The sequence below is a fragment of the Odocoileus virginianus genome, chromosome 11, assembly GCF_023699985.2.
Source record: "Odocoileus virginianus isolate 20LAN1187 ecotype Illinois chromosome 11, Ovbor_1.2, whole genome shotgun sequence".
NCBI lineage: Eukaryota > Metazoa > Chordata > Mammalia > Artiodactyla > Cervidae > Odocoileus > Odocoileus virginianus.
In genome coordinates this window covers 12,831,999-12,850,129 of record NC_069684.1, presented here as the reverse complement: position 1 = coordinate 12,850,129, position 18,131 = coordinate 12,831,999, and the positions used below count along the sequence as shown (strand labels likewise).

The following is an 18,131-nucleotide window of genomic DNA, read 5'->3' as shown; positions in this document are numbered from 1 at the left end:
CACTGTAGGCAAATTCTTGATCGTCTGAGACACCAGGGAAGCCAAACACTACGCTATATGGTTTTGTCTTCTCTCCCCCAACTCCCAAAATATTGCAGTGAACAAGTCTTCTTAAAGTACTTCAGTGAATTATATAAATCCATTTTTCATGTACAAACACATTTTTAAAGATAAAGCAAAAGCTTAAATTTGGAATACAAATAGACAATTTAGCATTTTAAAAACATACACACAATATAACCAAAACTTCAAAACTTTACTTATAAGCTTAATGCCCGACACATAGATATATGTAACAAACACATTGGACTTTCACTGATGAACATAAAATACTTCCCACTAGCTTATTAAATATTTTTATCCTCTTAAATTTTACCCTGTTATATTAAATCAACATGTTTTTATGTTTTGGAATGGGTTTGACTAAATTTACCTGGTTACGTGCTTTCCAACGTTTTACATCTTCTTCTAATAACTTCTTCTCTGCTTGCAACATACCGCTTTTCTCACTCAGCTCAGCATTTGCTTCTTGTAAGGGTAAAATATCTAACTCCAGTTTCCTGACCTGAAAATAGTTTTAGTAATTTTTTTTAAATACCTGATGTGAAAATTTATTTACAACATTACTAAAAATATGTCTCTACTCTTCATTTGTAAATTACAAACCTTGGCTTGCATCTGCTGTAGATCCTGTTCCAGCCTCTCCTTCTCTTCTCTCAGCATCTTATTGGTCTCCATGACTACGTTCATTGTTTCAGTTTTCTTCATCAGTTCCTCATGCTGGGCCATTGTTTTTGCAGTTACCTAAAGATTTCAAACATATGTGTACAGCAACATATACCAACAGATTAAGGTCTATCTTTTCCCACCAGCTCTAATGTTTCCTATAAAAGTAAAAAGGATTTAAATGTCAACTTTTAAAACAAATTTTTAGGAGTCTTACATGTTTCTTTTTCTGTGATTCTTGTCAATTACAGGGTTCAAACATGCAAGAAATTAAAAGATGAAAGTAAAAAGATACTATAAATCTCACCAACAAATAGTTATTTACATTACGTAAAAACATAATCCAGACCTCTATCTTCCCGTTTCTATTCTTTTTCTTGCTACACTGAATTCAGCAACAGTTCTAAAAGGATGTTATTTTGGTCCTCAGTTTTCCCCCTCTTTTTCACAAACTCTTTTTCATTTCACTCCATTGTTTCATCACTTTGATTCTGAGCAATTTTACTGAATACTTGTTCACTCGTGAAGGACATTTTTTCTGTTCTAATTATCCATTTTTTGCATGTATTACTTTATACGTTCACCATTTTTAAAGCTATCATTCATGGTTGCCATGCTACACTGCTTGACTTAGATAGACACATTATTTTTGATATAACTTAGGTTACTTCATGACTCTCTCCCTTTGTATGTAAGACTTGGTTGAGCCGGGTATTTTGTAGTATGATTTGCCTTTAGGTAGCCTAAGGGAACAGCAAAGAAAACACAAGAGACTGAAAGAATATACAATCATTAGAAACCCTGATTCTGCTCTTTCCTGCAAGTGTTAGCTCCACTGAATCAGAAGGTCTGTTTATTATTTCCATAGTGAGATATTTGAATTTGAGTTGTTTTCTCAATAGGATGTAATTCTGGAACTTTTCATTTCTGTCTCAAAATGTAAATCCCTTAAGTTTACTTGTTCAATTATCCACTTTCTCCTGTTTCATGGTTTCTCTCTAGTAGCCATTCCAACTATCAGTTAAAAAGAAGATAAATGATTCAAGGTCTTAATTTCCTTCTTTCTAGATGTGGAGCTATATTACTGCATCTCCTCAGAATGAGGTTATGCAATAATAAGGTTTCGGTTGCTTGGGTGGACTGAGTTGAGCTTGTGCTGTGATCATACATTCACCAAACACCCTTTTCCACCGCTTTGGTTGACTGTTTTGACTACATTTTACACCTCTGCTGAGAAAAAGAAAATTCCATAGCAATTTCAACCAACCATTTTTTGTAGATGGCTAATTTCTATAACGATAATTATAGTAGTAAATAAAGATAACTGAAATTTATTAAGCACTCAGTGTGTACCAGACATAATTCAAAAATTTCATGTGCACTAACTAAATTCTCACTATTTTTATCACCCTCATATTACAGACAAGGAAGTTTAAGAGCAAGGAAGTTAAATAATGTGCCCAAGTAACACATTTGAATGGTATGAACTAGAATTTGAAACCAGGTAGTCTTAGTTATCATCAGTCTCTTTATCACTATACTGTGCCAATGTTTAACATCTAATGAACTTTTGAGTTTAAGAAGAATGCTTATTTCAAACTAAATTTTATGCTACAAGAAACTGAAATGAGTACCTCTCTTGATTTAACAAGTGCCTTCTTAAAGCTTAGGATACATACCTGAACTTTCTCCCTTTCAGCATTTAGGCTATCCTGCAGTTCCTGCAGCTCTCTTTCTAAAAGTTCAACCCTTTGTCGATATCGCAGGCTCTCAACTTGAGCCACTTCAAATCTAGTTTCAGCAATTTCTTTTTCTCGTCGTATAAATCTATAAAAATATGTAAGATGTTACTTGAATAGATTAACGCCAGTAATAGAATATTCAAAAACTTGGATAATTTTTAAGATAACAAAATTATTCACTTTAAAAACTATTTTCATTAAAAAATAATAAAAGATACACTTTATTACAGACAGTGGTTTCTATCTTTAAAATAAATCTGAAAGGCATTTACTTTTCTAAGGAATTCATTCAAGTTCTTACTGTCGGATTCAACTTCTACTCACTTATTTAAATCAGCATATGTCTAAATGTCGAAAGTGACCACTAATTGGGTGGTAGTGGGTTTGCTGACTCTATGTGACAAAATGAACTTTATATTTATTTACCTAAATAGCATATAATTTCCACTGGCCTCATTTATACACGTACAGTGTAACTTCATAATTGTTGCTCATCATAGAAGTAAAGCATTAAGAATATATTGGATTTACCTGAGAATTTCTAAAATTTGTTCTTGGGATTTTCCTTCTTCACTGAGAGATACATTCAATGGACCTTGTACACCTTCCTTCATTGAGGAAACGACTTTGTCACTTAATTTTTCAATCTGATCATGAAGTAACCTGTTTTGTTTTTCTAGATCTTCACAGCGAGACACACTTTTAGAAACTTCATCCTATAAGCCAAGAGTCTATCATATAATAGCAGATTTTCCAATGTATGTTAAAAAACAATAAAAAACACCAAACCTTTCAATTTCCCAGAACATTCTATTATGAACAATACCTTTAACATTCTCTCTCTCTCTTCCCAAGATGCTTTACATTCCAACAACTGTGATTCTGCTTTTTGGGCTGTTTCTTCCAAATGCTGACGCACTGATGCCATTTTGGAAACCTGTTCCTTGGCAGCTTGGAGAGCTTCAACATCAGCAGCATGTAGCATCAATTCTCTCTCATACTTATTCTGAGCTTCCACAGCTATTTTAGCCTGAAAGGAATTATTGCCCCATTGACACAGATTCCATAAGGCCAGTCTTTGAAAAGATGCACACTGTGTTACTTATAGCAATAAACGTGAACACAATCTCAATGTTCCAAAATACTTAAGAGAATAATGAAAAATTATGCTGTACCTATTTGATGAAGTGTTAAACAACTGTTCAAAATGAAACTTAGAAAGATGAGGCAGTAACTTGGAACAGACTTTATGAAATAAAGACTAAATATAACTAAGTTACATAAAATATATGGATATATACACACAAAGTGAAAAAGGGAAATGAAAATAATCTATTTGAATACTGAATCATGGATACATTTTTTTTATAGATACATTTTTTTATTCTAATTTCCAATATTACAATGGTTGGCAATAAGTCAATGATAATTCATTTTTGTCTAATTTACCTTCAGTGTGAAGCACTTTCCCTTGTACTCCATTTTTAAAATAATCCTGATACATATACATATTATGCATGTTAAGTAATATGCTATTAACATACCACCAATCATAAAAATGAGAATGTTACCAATATCCTTACATGTATTCCTTTCCCATTCTACCATTTCAATAATTCTCATTTTCCTGAATTGTTTTATCATCTCTTATTCATAACAAACTATAAAAAGCAGTATCATGTATATGTGTGTGTGCATGTGTGTATATATACTTAAATAATGTGCTTTTGTACTGCTAAAGCTTATAAACAGTGGTGCATAAAAATCTGTGTAAGCTCAGTAATTCATTAACAATGTTTTCAAAATATCCCTGTTTTGCTGAGGAAAAGTATCTCTATCTCGTCTATACAAGCTTTACAACTAGACTTAGTGTAGCACTGCAATAGTGAAAGAATGCTTGCAAGTGAGATCAAGTACACGTTTAATCTTCTACTCCTATTTTTATATATTTTCTCCATTTACCAATGTTGTTTTATTAATGGACATTGCTCTAAAGACATCTCTTTTTTTCTCCAAAATTTGCTATATGCCTCTTTGCTTTTACGGAAGACCTAGGTTAGTATCTGTTTCTGCTAAACAAAAGAAATCCAAAGAGGACTACTGCTTTTACAGAAAAGTGAAAACAGTGTTCAACATTTGCTTAGTAGATGCCATTCTTGAGGCAGTGAGCACCCTGAGTAGTGAAAGGGGCACCGCCAAGCTCCTTCCCCAGGAATTACACTCAGCATCTTAGCATCAAGCCGTCACAGCTTTGGACTGTGAGCGTCTGTGTTTTATCTCCATTTAATCTGTGTTTCCATCAAGAAGATGTGACCTGAGGTAACTGTTTCTTCACTTTATGTCATTTTCAGCTTTCACAGGAGTGTTCTACTTCTGGACAAAGGAGAAACCTGGCCTTACTTTTAGCTTTCATCTATACTTTTCAGTTGATCTTTTTCCAAGTGCCCCAAGAGTGGAAATAACTTGCATGTTTTATAAAATGCACCAATCCCCCAAATGCATTACTATACTTGAAGAACTGTGCCCTAAGATCAAAGCTCACTTTCCAATAGCTGACTCTGGGTGACACTTACTTGCTCCTGACAGTCCCGTCTGGCGTGCTGTTCATTACTCAAAGCTGTGCCTGCTCTCTGAAGAGCTTCTTGTACTTCATTCTGAACACTATTGAGTGTTTTCTTTAACTCAGATAACTAAATTGAACAAGATTAAAACCAAGAGTTAACTGCAAATTTACTCTAAAATTATCAAAGTCAGGTTTTTTAAAATACAAGTAGTCCAAAGACTTATTAAGTTTAAACAGTTTATCACCTGATATACTGTGCACATTTTGCAGGCTTATATTCACTCCATGTTATTAAAAATGTGTACAGAAGTAAATTTTTAGGCAGAGGCTTCTGAAAAGAAACACTGATATCTAGTACCATAAAGTAGTCTCAAATATCCAAAAGGAAACATGTACAGACCAGAGTAAAATATAAAACTAAAATAGTTATATAAGGTATGTGTTCAATCAGTATCTGCTGGGAATAACTGAATGGTAATTAATGAGCTAGATAAAAGAATCTAAATTCTTACAACAGAAAAAGTGATTGGTATGGTAATAACCTAATTTACCTGTTGTTCCATGCTCTCTATGGCTTTTCTCTTGTCATCCTGAAGTTCCTGTTTTTCCTTCTCTACTTCCATCAACTTCTTTTCCAGCTGTGTCTGAAATTCGGCTGACTCTTTTAAGCGAACTTCAATGTTCTTACGTACTTCTTCTGTCACCTTCACCATCAACCCAACAGTAGGGCACAAAGAATACATACACTTAAAATCATACAATTACTTTCCCCAAGTCAAAGCTAAATTTATTTATTTTGATAGGTAAGAAGGGGATTTATTTAGAGAGAAACTGTTCATAGACTGTGTGGGCCATCTCAGAAGGCAAGACTAGCCTAAGCTAAATTTAAAACATACTAAAATTCACAAATGGAATACACTGGCCTTCCTGTCTCAGATAATAGTGCCTATTACAAGGAATAACTTCTGACCTTTACTATTCAAATGATGCTTTCCTTCAAGGCAAAAATGCCATCTCCCCTGGGAAGTCATGTATACTCAAAAGACAAACAATCTCACCTACCATCCACTCACATCAGCATTTCATCTGTACTTTTTCCACAGGAATATACTTCCCATGTTCTACAAATTTAGTGTGATTTTTTTTGTTCTATCTGGTTTATTAGACTTAAGCACTTGTAAGAGATAAGTGCAATGCCAGTTGAACCCTCACTTTGACAGTGCCTTACACATCCTAACTTTAAAAAAAAGTACATGCAAACTGATTTCAAAATTGTATATACCTGTTTTTCTTTGTTGAGGGATTCCTCCAAACTAGTAACCATTGCACGATACTGTTCCACATTACTAGTGCTTGTTTTGAGTCTTTCCTTCAAGTCATTCACCTGTTCTTCTGCCTGCCTTAGCTGGCTCAGAAGGTCATCCATATCTTCTTTGTTGCTAGGCTGACCTAATAGATATAACGGCTTTCTTAAAATTAACATTTTAAATGATATTAAAGATGACTGCTATTAAAGAATTTATGAAATTAGAATTAAGGCTGAGATGTAGACGTATTTATCTAGAACTTTTTCAACCTATGCTGAATACCATAATAAAAACAGGTTACTATCAGTAGGTTATTTCTTTAAAAACAAAAATGTTTAAGTATATGAACTCTGCTGTTACAAATATTTGTTTTTAAAAAGCATTTAAAAGATAATATAAAATATTTCCACTAAACTGAAATCGCTACTTGTAGAAATTAACATTCTTAATTTATTTAAATCAATGTTTATGCCAAAATCATACAGCTTAAAACATTTAGCATAATTTTCATTCTAAAATTCACAGAAAAGGAAGAAATTACAGATTAAAAGGAATGTTTTCTTACCACATGATAACAATAAGAAAGAAGTACTGGAAAATTATATATACACAATATATATCACATACATACACATGTATATTTATGTTTTAAATTTCTTCTGTATTAAGAAATAAATAAGACCAGGTAGAAAGATTACTTGGACTCAATGGGTTTGCATTTGAAATAATGTATTGACAAAGAGTAGCAAAATCTAATGAAACAAACCTTTTCCCTGCAGCGGTCAATGAGCAAAGATTAGGAATACTGCTCTAAAGAGATCAAACAAATCCATGATTTCTGTAAGTTAGCCTTATCATTACAAATTTAGCAAATAACTTCATCTCAAAAGGGAGAGTTAAAAATTCAAATTATCAACCCTCCACAAGAGAAACATTCTTAAAGCATCAACGAAATGGTTTCAATAACAGGAAAACTAAAAGCATATCTCGGTCAGCTGCCGTATGTACAACTATTCTGAATCTCTCAAGTCTGTGCATTTATTAATTTAGGTGGGAAACTGGGCTTTACTGTATGAAGAGTAAAGTTTTTGTTTTGTTTAAATCTTTTGTTAGTATCAATGAAAAAAAAAGGCTATTTATTTATAGGATATGTTACAAACCGAAAGAGGTACTTTCATCAGCCTACTTAATTATTTACCTTTACCAGTTCTCTGTGAAGACTGAGAAGCAAGTTGGACTTCCATATTACTGAGGTGCTGTTTCAATGTAGCAATTTCCTTTTGAGCATTTTTTAACAGTTCTTTTGTGTTAAGATGAAGATTTGTCTCAGTATCCAGCTGTCTCTTTGTATCTAAAAGCTGAACCTATAAGAAAAAAATACATTAACCCTACAAACACTATCTTTCAGTTCTTAAGTAACTAGAAGTTCAAGTTACCTTTATGCACAACTTTTAAACCGGCTAAAACAGAGCAACAGAACTGATATTTAACTTCTGAACTGAAACAACCAAAAAAAAAAAAAAATCAACAACAAAAAACAGACAAAACGCTTCAAAACAACAGAGACAGGAAACAGAAGAGATGAGCCCTACAGTTTCTCAGCTTATTGATCATTGATTGAAGAGTGTCCAGGCTATGGCACAGGGAAAGGTAAATGAGGCCACAGATTCCATGAACCGGGAACATAGAACTCAGAGAAGAAGGCTAAACCAGCTTGAATTCATCAGACAGACAGATAATCAGAGATGAGAGCTGCCCAGACAGAGTACAGTGAAGACTTGCACAGAATCCCTTCTTGAATATTCAGCAAAAGAGTGATCAGTGCATGCCTGTGAAAATGCCCCAGGCAGCATAAAGAATCACACAGGCACTGGAGTGGTCTGAAGACCGAAGACTCTCTGGTCCTCAGAGCAAGTCAGGAATAAAGCCTGTTTCCAGCAGCCTGACTGAAAAAGCTCTTAATTCACTGGACTCTGGGACTAGAACTCAGGAAGACACTGCCTTGGCTCAGTTCAGTCGCTCAGTCGACTCTTTGCAACCCCATGGACTGCAGCACGCCAGGTTTCCTTGTTTATCACCAACTCCCGGAGCTTACTCAAACTCATGTCCATTGAGTCGGTGATGCCATCCAACCACCTCATCCAACTGTTGTCCCCTTCTCCTCTCACCTTCAATCTTTCCCAGCATCAGGGTCTTTTCAAATGAATCAGTTCCTCACATCAGGTGGCCAAAATATTGGGGTTTCAGCTTCAACATCAGTCTGTCCAATGAATATTCAGGACTGATTTCCTTTAAGATGGACTGTTTGGATCTCCTTGCAGTCCAAGGTACTCTCAAGAGTCTTCTCCAACACCACAGTTCAAAAGCATCAATTCTTCGGCACTCAGCTTTTTTAATAGTCCAACTCTCACATCCATACATGACTACTGGATAAACAATAGCTCTGACTAGACGAACCTTTGTCGGCAAAATAATGTCTCTGCTTTTTAATATGCTGTCTAGGTTGGTCATAGCTTTTCTTCCAAGGAGCAAGCGTCTTTTAATTTCATGGCTGCAGTCACCATCTGCAGTGATTTTGGAGCCCCCACAAGTAAAATCTCTCACTGTTTCCCCAACTATTTGCCATAAAGTGATGGGACCAGATGCTGTGATCTTAGTTTTCTGAATGTTGAGTTTTAAGCCAACATTTTTACCCTCCTCTCTCACTTTCATCAAGAGGCTCTTCAGTGCCTCTTCACTTTCTGCCGTAAGGGTGGTGTCATCTGCGTATCTGAGGTTATTGATATTTCTCTCAGCAATCTTGATCCCAGCTTGTGGTTCATCCAGCCCAGCATTTCGCATGATGTACTCTGCATATAAGCTAAACAAGCAGGGTGACAATGTACAGCCTTGACGTACTCCTTTCCTGATTTGGAACCATTGTGCCATTCCATGTCCAGTTCTAACTGCTGCTTCTTGACCTGCATACAGATTTCTCAGGAGGCAGGTCAGGTGGTCTGGTATTCACATCTCTTGAAGAATTTTCTATAGCTTGCTGTGATCCACACAGTCAAAGACCTTGGCATAGTCAATAAAGCAAAAGTAGATGTTTTTCTGGAACTCCTTTGCTTTTTCGATGATCCAGCGGATGTTGGCAATTTGATCTCTGGTTCCACTGCCTTTTCTAAATCCAGCTTGAACATCTGGAAGTTCACGGTTCACATACTGTTGAAGCCTGGCTTGGAGAATTTTGAGCATTACTTTGCTAGCATGTAAGATGAGTGCAATTGTGTGGCAGTTTGGACATTCTTTGGTATTGCCTTTCTTTGGGACTGGAATGAAAATTGACCTTCTCCAGTCCCCTGGCCAGTGCCGAGTTTTCCAAATTTTCTGGCATATTGAGTGCAGCACTTTAACAGCATCATCTTTTAGGATTTGAAATAGCTCAACTGGAATTCCATCACCTCCACTAGCTTTGTTTGTAGTAGTGTTTCCCAAGGCCCACTAGACGTTGCTCTAGGTCAGTGATCACATCATCATGGTTAACTGGGTCATGGAAGATCTTTTTGGTATAGTTCTTCTGGGTATTCTTGCCACCTCTTTTTAATATCTTCTGCTTCTGTTAGGTCCATACCATTTCTGTCTTTTATTGAGCCCATCTTTGCACGAAATGCTCCCTTGGCATCTCTAATTTTCTTGAAGAGATCTCTAATCTTTCACATTCTATTGTTTGCCTCTAATTCTTTGCACTGATCCCTGAGGAAGGCTTTCTTATCTCTCCTTGCTATTCTTTGTAACTTTGCATTAAAATGGGTGTATCTTTCCTTTTCTCCTTTGTCTTTAGCTTCTTTTCTCAGCTATTTGTAAGGCCTCCTCAGAAAACCATTTTGCCTTTTTGCATTTCTTTTTCTTGGGGATGGTCTTGATCACTGCCTCCTGTACAATGTCACGAACCTCTTTTTTTTTGCTATTTTCTTTTTTTTTTTAATTAAAAAATTTTTTTTTTCATTTATTTTTATTAGTTGGAGGCTAATTACTTTACAATATTATAGTGGTTTTTGATGAACGTCTTCCATAATTCTTTAGGCACTATCAAATCTAAATCCCTTGAATCTATTTGTCTCTATTTTTTACCCTTAAAGTTGAGCCTGCCTAATAAATCATAAAAAACAGACTCAAGAGAATCAAACTATTTTCTATTTTCAGCTAACTTAATTGCAGTCCAGGACAAAGCTCAAGATTTAAAGAAAACAAAATATCTGGCACCCCTCAGGATAAAACTCATAATGTTATGGCACTCAATGAAAAATTACTAGGCATACAAAAAGGCAAGAAAAACTTAAGAGTCTGTAAGAGATCTCTTCAAGACTATGCTTCAACATGAGCTTGATTTTTAAACATAAATATTCTACAGAAATTCAGAACACTGATAAGACTCACATCCAGATTTCTAGTAAGTGTATGTCTCTGTTCCACCTCATTCTCCAACTTCTTCTTTAGATGAGATATTTCATGTTCCAGTTTTTCTATCTGGCTACTAAGCCTTTGTTTGGTTTCTGTTTCAGATCGCTCTAATATTCCCTAGGGTTAAAACAACAAAAAAAAGATTTTGGTTATACTTAAGAAAAAAGTAAAAACAAATGAACAACAACAACAAAAAAGCAAAGGCAACTGGAAATTACAGGAATACAACTCATTTCTATATGAAGCAGTTAAGATTTAAAACATTTACCAAGAAGATATTTTGACATTTTCCATAGTAAAACATCTATTTAACAGGGAAAATAAGAACTATATTACCATAGCCAGATTTCTTGACGTTTTGAAGAATATAAACCAAAGGTTTAATCTTGTAAACAATTAAACTGTATAGGAAGGACTCTGCAAATATAGACCTGAGGATCAAAACTGCCAATTGCCTGGCTTCAGTCAGTTCTCTTTCAATGTTTTATTTAAAATTTATTTAAAAACTTCAAAATTCAATGATCATCGCAATGCATGACAAAAATGACATAAATGTTCTCATTAAGAAAACTGAGAGAACATAATGTTAAAATTATTCAAATTTAACTTAAAAAATTTTTTCTACTTATCCCTTTTTTATTTGGTTACCTGAATTGTCTGCAGATTAGTAAGCAGTAAGTTTTGCCCTCTCTGCTCGGCCAACAAAGATTCTCTTTGCTGAGAAAGACGGACTTCTGACAATTTAAGCATTTCCTTTTCTTTTTTCAGGTTTTCTGCTCTTACCTTGAGTCAAGAACAAATTAAGGAAAAAATGTTGAAAAACATGTGTCAAATGTAATAACACAATATAAAAGTTTCATGTACTGAATTATGAAACAAATATTATTGGAAATATCAATAAATCACAGGAAAAATTCTTACAATTACCACAAATAGTTATATTATCTTTGGTAGAGCAAATCAAGACTTTTAAAAAAACAACAAAAAATCTAAAATGCCAGAGTATAAGAGGCAAAATTGCAAAACTATGCAATAGTCACACCTGCATACTATTAAACTATGCAAGTTTTAGAAACTAAACTTGTCTTCTAAGTATCTGTTTGAGTGCTGACTTATCTATTTGAACTTTTTTCCCCCATGAAGAGTATCCTCTGAATCTCAGATACAGAAGGTGTTGCTGACAATCAGTATCCTCAAAGTATTCATATTTACAGGATGAGTCAAAAACTATCAATCATAAAACTTACTCCACCAGTTTGAAACAGTGCTGCTGTCTATTCTCCACAAAGGGGTGGGGACAAGATAGAAATAACAGAGCCAACAGAATTAGAAAAGCTAGATTTTAAGTCGCAACCAACTCGTATCTCATGATGGCCCCTAAACGGGCAAATTACTTAGCGTCTGAGTACTTTTCGATAAGTAAAATGGGAGAATAACTATACCGAGATCATAAATAATGATTAAATAGTTGTGAGAAATAAGTTAATAAAAAGCAAAACACTGTTATGACAATCTATCATCAAAGACTTTAGAATTTAATTTGAAAGCACTGTCAATTTCTGATTGACATTTACATTTATGCTGCAATTCAGGAACAGAGTTCAATGCTATTGAAATTTTTATACTGTTTTTTTTACTAGAAATGAGCAAGAATGGATAAAATATCCATCCATAACCTTTGCTATAACCAAAGAAATCTTAGCCCAGAAAAACAAATTTCTCTCCCTTTCCTCTTTTACTAGAAATGACCACCCAACTGCTCTGATGGACGGGTGGATGCCAGGAAATTATTTGATAAGGATGTATAATCCACAAACCTCAAAAATCTACATTATACCAACCAGTAAAATCAAAGTTATAATTAAAAAATAAGTGTCAAATCCAACTTATAACACAAGACAAATGACAGAAATTGGCCTCACTTCTGCAACAGCTAGCTTTTCGTTAGCTCCTCTCAAATCCTGAGTCATTGTGTTGATGATCTGTTCCTGCTTCTGAGTTGTTGCAGTGAGTTTCTGATTTCTCTCATGTAGGGATGTTATTTCTCGACGGTATCCTTCTACATTATCTTGAAGCATTTCATAACTTATATGAAAGAAAAATAATCCTGTAAGCAAATGAAATACTGTATCCTAGCTCAATTTCTTGAGTTTCACAAGAGTTTAATTTAATGACTGATAATATGAAAAATATGACGTGCAATAATGTAAAAATCTTCTTTTTTCTAATCTCCAAGTTTAGCAGTTCAGTTCAAATTCTGAGTAAGCACTGTATTTCATGCTGAATTAACTTTTTAATCGTACTCGTGTACAAGCACTTTAATCATATTCAAAATAATGTCAATATAACATTCATACAGGAAGAAACCCATCACAATGCAGTATGCAATTTAAGGTATTAATGCATGGTTAGTGACGGATCTTTGTTAATCCTTTTTTTCCCATCTATAATTCTTCACCTTATTGCTGTATGTGCTTATGTCTTATGTGCTTAAAAGCTTAGAAAGCGGCTAGCCAGAGATATCAACATGGGGGGAAAATGGTGCTTTTACTGGGATATCAAACTGCTGGAAACTACAGAGACTGTGGTCATACTTGCAAGAACAGTCTGATCATGTAGTATACAAAGAAATAAGATTTTCCTAACTTGATAAACTGACAACTATTCAAAGGATCTGTTAACTACGGAATGAAATTTACTGTTATTCCTCTGCAAGTGACCAAAAAAGTCAATTTTCCCAAAATTAACTCTAGTGCCTGCTTCTCTTCTACCTAGACTAGAAAAGGTTGAATGAAATTTTTCACACTTCTCTTATCCTCCTTAATTAAAATAATTAAGTCCTATGGAAATAGCAGTCCTTTAATCTCAGGAAGGAAAAACAGAAACATTCCTTATACAAACTTACCTGGACCCCTTAGTAACATTCATAGGAATCATTAATCAAAAGTGAAAAATGAACCCCTGTAACTTCTCAACCTGGATCAGAATCCACCAACAAAAGTAATATCACAAACTAACCCTCGAATTTGATTCCACTGAGTATCAAGTATTATGTTTAGACTTAACTTTTGAAAAGAAAATTTACCGTTTAGAAGCAAAATCTAGCTGGGTAGAGATTTTTGTATTTTGTGATCGCAAATCTGTGACTTGCTCCTGAAGTTTCTCAAGCTGCTCATTCTGCATTTTTTCATTATCTGCCTTTTCTGTTTTGTAGTTCTCAAAAATTTCCTGCAGCTAAATATTAGAGAAATTATTAGATGACAGTCCATGTTCTCAAAAATGTGACTCAAGATAAAGGTGTCAAGTTAGGGGTATTTTACCTGTTTAAGTGCAGCCTTAGCTTCTATAGCCTCTGCTGGCTCAATCACTGGAGCAGGAGTGGAAGCAGTCTGTGATGTACTTGAACGTTTTGGAGTTGACACAAGAGAAATATCATCTAAGCTTGAAGCTTCAGAAATGTAAAAGAATGATGTAACACCTCTTCACAAAATACATCATTATCAGAAGTCAATAGGCTGACTTATTTAAATTAAACCACAAGATTACAGAAATTATGAAACAAAAAACCCACTAAATAACTTACTACAATTATTTATGACTTCTAGTTAAATAAAGGTAATTTTTGCAGGCTAAATGTTAAAACGTAACAAAAATAAGTAATATAATTCATTGACTCTCAGACACATCCTTTGCAACAATGATCAGCATTTCCCTTACCTAAAATAATGGTGTATTTTAGAACTGATGATGTATTACAATCACTCATACATGGTAGCCACATTTGAAGTTATCATCATTAGAGTAGACATTGCTTATGTAGCAAAATCCATTCCCTAATATACATTTCAGAAATACTTCCCAGAAATACTTGGAAACTTTTAAGATAACATATAAAAACTCCTACCCTGTAAAGGAATGGCAACTCCTGTTGTCTGTGACAACAAAATTCGGTACATATCACGCTGACGAACTATAGAATCAACAAGCTGCATTTGATGTTGCCGTGATTCACGGAGTTGTTCCAATTCAGTGAGGGCGTTCTCAAGTTTGGCCTGAAGCTCAGAAATTCTGCAGGAAAATAAATCAAGTCTATTTAACAGGACTGAGATTGAGAGGCAGTTATAATTTCTACTGTAAACTGACTAAGCATTTTATCGCCTGTCATTAAGCATAGTATTTTCATCTCTCTTATCCTTTCCTTCTTTTGTTGCTATTTTAAGAATAGCTTTTAAAACCCCCACTACATAGGACTCAGGTACTCAACAAGGTCATCTGAAAAATTTGTTTGCAGAAATCAAACCAATTCCACTGAGTCCAAATTCCAATCTTCTTGCTTTCATAGCCATTCCTCCTTCTCTAGCAACAAAACCATTATTTCAAAAGATTCTTTCCTTTGAGTTATTCTTAAATATCTTCTTCATGAAGCCAGGTCTGTTCCCCCAAATCTAGGCTGGGTCTCACACCTCTACACTCTCATGAAATGCTTTTCTCTATTACTGCACAAATCACACTGAACTAAAATAATCTATTTATTGATCTTATTATCTCACTTACTAGCCATCTCATCCAAAAACTGGGGTCCTTGAGAGTAGAATTTTTCAGCAATACGGTTGCTTGATTTTATTTTTTTCTCCTAAATCACTCTATTCCCAATATCCAGTACTGTTTAAAGCACACAAAAAGTTTTCAATAAATGTTTGCTGAATAAACCAAAGTAAGTCTATTGCGTACTTAGATGAAGTTGTTTCTTGTTCTTCTCTTTCTCTGGTTTCCCCAAGTTCCCGAAGGGCCACTAAGAGACGCTGGTTTTGCTGTTGAAGCTCTTCAATGTTTCTATAAGATACCAGATGCTGTGATATTACTTCAGATGAACTACTTATATCAGCAGAGCTTACTTCCTCATCACGGATTACATGGTTACCCCTCGCTTCTTCAAGTTCCATCAGAAGCACTCTAATCTAAAAAAAAAAAAGTTTTAATGTTATCAAATAGCATTGGTTGTGACTTTGGAAATGTTTAGAAGTGAAAATTTTCAAATGACAAGGTTACTTTACGAACACCTTTGACAGAGTATTAAATTATCTTAAAAAAACTAATTTTCAAGCTTATCATTTTAGATATTAAGAAGTAAATAAAGAAAATCTTAACTGGAAAAATTATTTCTCATTTCTATGAAAAGTATGTAATAAAAATCGTTATTTTTAAAAAAGAAGTCAAATTATAATCCCAGAGGCATGGTTCCATTTTTGTAAAACAATGAGCATGTAAAACACTCAGAAACATATACCCACTGTGTCTGCACACTTGCACTTGCATGCTCAGATATGTATTACACAGTGGGGCAGAAGGGGAGCATGGGAAGTAGATGCTAACTTCATTCACGTGAAATTTTTATCTATATTTGTGTTTGTGTATTTGTTGTTGTTCAGTCATTCTACGTACAAAATTAGGGTAAAATATATGAACAAAACAGATCTACATCTCCAAACTTAATCAGCTAAAAAAAAAAAAAAACCGTGTTAGGGGAATGCACTTACAGATGCATATACAAAATAAGTGATTTTATTTCAGTAAAAACAAAGAATGCTTACGTATGTTCATATATGCTCACATGTATCTGTACATATAAGATGTGAAAGAATACACACCAGTCTGATAACTCTGGGACTTGAACTGTGGGAAGATAACTCTTTTATCTTTGAATTATTTCATTAATTACAACCAGTTATCTTCAAACTGAAAACTTATCAAACACTTAAAGAAAAGAAAAAAGGGAGGGGCTAAGAATAAACAATGATTAGACTGCAATTCATTTAGAGCAGTTCTCTCAGTTGAGAATTTCATATGTACTAGTTCTATCTTACATACCTGGAAACAAACATTACTAGGCAGTCAGTTCAGGAAAAAACAAAATAAAATAGGAAAAGAAACAAAAAACTAACCTGTTGTGAAAGATCTTTTATTTGTACTTCCATTCTTTGGTTGTCTCTTTCAAGCACAGATGAATGTTTATTGGCTTTATCTGTGTCCTCCTGCAATCGCTGAATCTCCTTTAAAATGAAGTCAAGTGAAAATTCTGTATTTTCTTCTAAGATGCATACAAACAGCAATTACACAAATAACAAAAGTACACAGTGCTCAACTATCACAGTAATCAACTTATAATTTTAAAATATTCTATATAATGTAGTAGCATCTAAAGAGAAATTTCTTAAAAATACAAATACATTTCTTAATATTTCAAATAAGCTCAACATTATAATGTTCATCACCGTATGATAATGAAGGGGGTTCCCCCCAAGTTAACTTGAATCAAAATATTACAGCCACACCAAATTCATAGTATATTATCAAAAGATGTTGGAGATCAAACAAACACTCTCTAAAAACTTTGTTACTAAGACAAAAACAAAGGACTGCATTACAGTGATAATCATTATTATACTATCTAGAAATAAGTATTAAAAGCAAAAAATGTTGGGTAAGACTTGGATTTATTAAAAAATGCATCGGGAACTAATTTTAAACAATCAGCAACCAATGTCACAAGGCTGTTAAAAAAAAGAAAAATGGTAACATATCGCAGTAACGTTTTGCATCACAGTATTATTAGGGATTTAGGGGCTTGATGTAAGTCCCTAAGCTCCGTTTTAAGGAGCCTGATGTAAGCACAAAGTATCTTTGAAATCTTATGTTTTATCTCCAATTCATATAAACTTTGCTTCTTAATGCACTGTTCTCACGTAATACGTATTGTTTCACAAAGTATGTATTGTTACAGATACTATACAAGTGAAAGATGGCTTGTATTTATCCTGGTGTTTCAAGTGCCTCTGAGCACAATGCCCTCAAAGTAAAAGGATAAACCAATTTCAGTAGGAACAAGTATGAGACAAAATGAAGCAGGCAAATATTCATGAAAAATGGTAATGACACAAACCTACTAAGTTCAAACTGGGATCAATTAGGATGTCAAGGAAGAAAGTAACTTGGTTATAAAATTCTAGAAATCTGAGAAGTGAGCACCACAGAATCTAGACTGGACATGATATATGTTATAAACAGAAGATTAAGCTACCAAAAAAAGATACTGAAATTATTTTTAAAGCTTTTGGAAGTTATGAAAAAAATCTGTATTTATTACTATACCTGCACATTAGTGATGAATTAACAGGTTTTCCCACAGTGAACAGCCGCTATTACCTGATTCTTAAGCCCCACTATACTGCCTCCTCAGACAATAAGCTTCAGGTAAAATGCTCACTTTCAACAATGAGCAAGTCAAGCAGATCCAGAGGACCTCTTTTTAAACCACACCAGAGGGGCCGGGGTGTGTCTTAACGCCCCATA

The 18,131-nt window shown here is 34.3% G+C and overlaps 1 protein-coding gene across 1 annotated transcript in view; it reads right to left on the bottom strand.

Moving 5' to 3' along the window:
• The window catches only part of TPR (translocated promoter region, nuclear basket protein), a 59,583-nt gene that overhangs the window by 28,921 nt on the left and 12,531 nt on the right, over positions 1-18,131 (bottom strand). The window contains exons 14-30 of the mRNA XM_070473937.1: positions 16,724-16,831; positions 15,513-15,739; positions 14,686-14,849; positions 14,102-14,229; positions 13,867-14,015; positions 12,704-12,866; positions 11,430-11,564; positions 10,758-10,898; positions 7,537-7,702; positions 6,314-6,480; positions 5,583-5,735; positions 5,042-5,158; positions 3,295-3,498; positions 3,000-3,184; positions 2,406-2,553; positions 667-804; positions 434-565 (exon numbers count right to left, since the gene is read on the bottom strand). Coding sequence (XP_070330038.1) covers positions 434-565; positions 667-804; positions 2,406-2,553; positions 3,000-3,184; positions 3,295-3,498; positions 5,042-5,158; positions 5,583-5,735; positions 6,314-6,480; positions 7,537-7,702; positions 10,758-10,898; positions 11,430-11,564; positions 12,704-12,866; positions 13,867-14,015; positions 14,102-14,229; positions 14,686-14,849; positions 15,513-15,739; positions 16,724-16,831 — 2,625 coding nt within the window. The remainder of the gene's footprint in view (positions 1-433; positions 566-666; positions 805-2,405; positions 2,554-2,999; positions 3,185-3,294; positions 3,499-5,041; positions 5,159-5,582; positions 5,736-6,313; positions 6,481-7,536; positions 7,703-10,757; positions 10,899-11,429; positions 11,565-12,703; positions 12,867-13,866; positions 14,016-14,101; positions 14,230-14,685; positions 14,850-15,512; positions 15,740-16,723; positions 16,832-18,131) is intronic.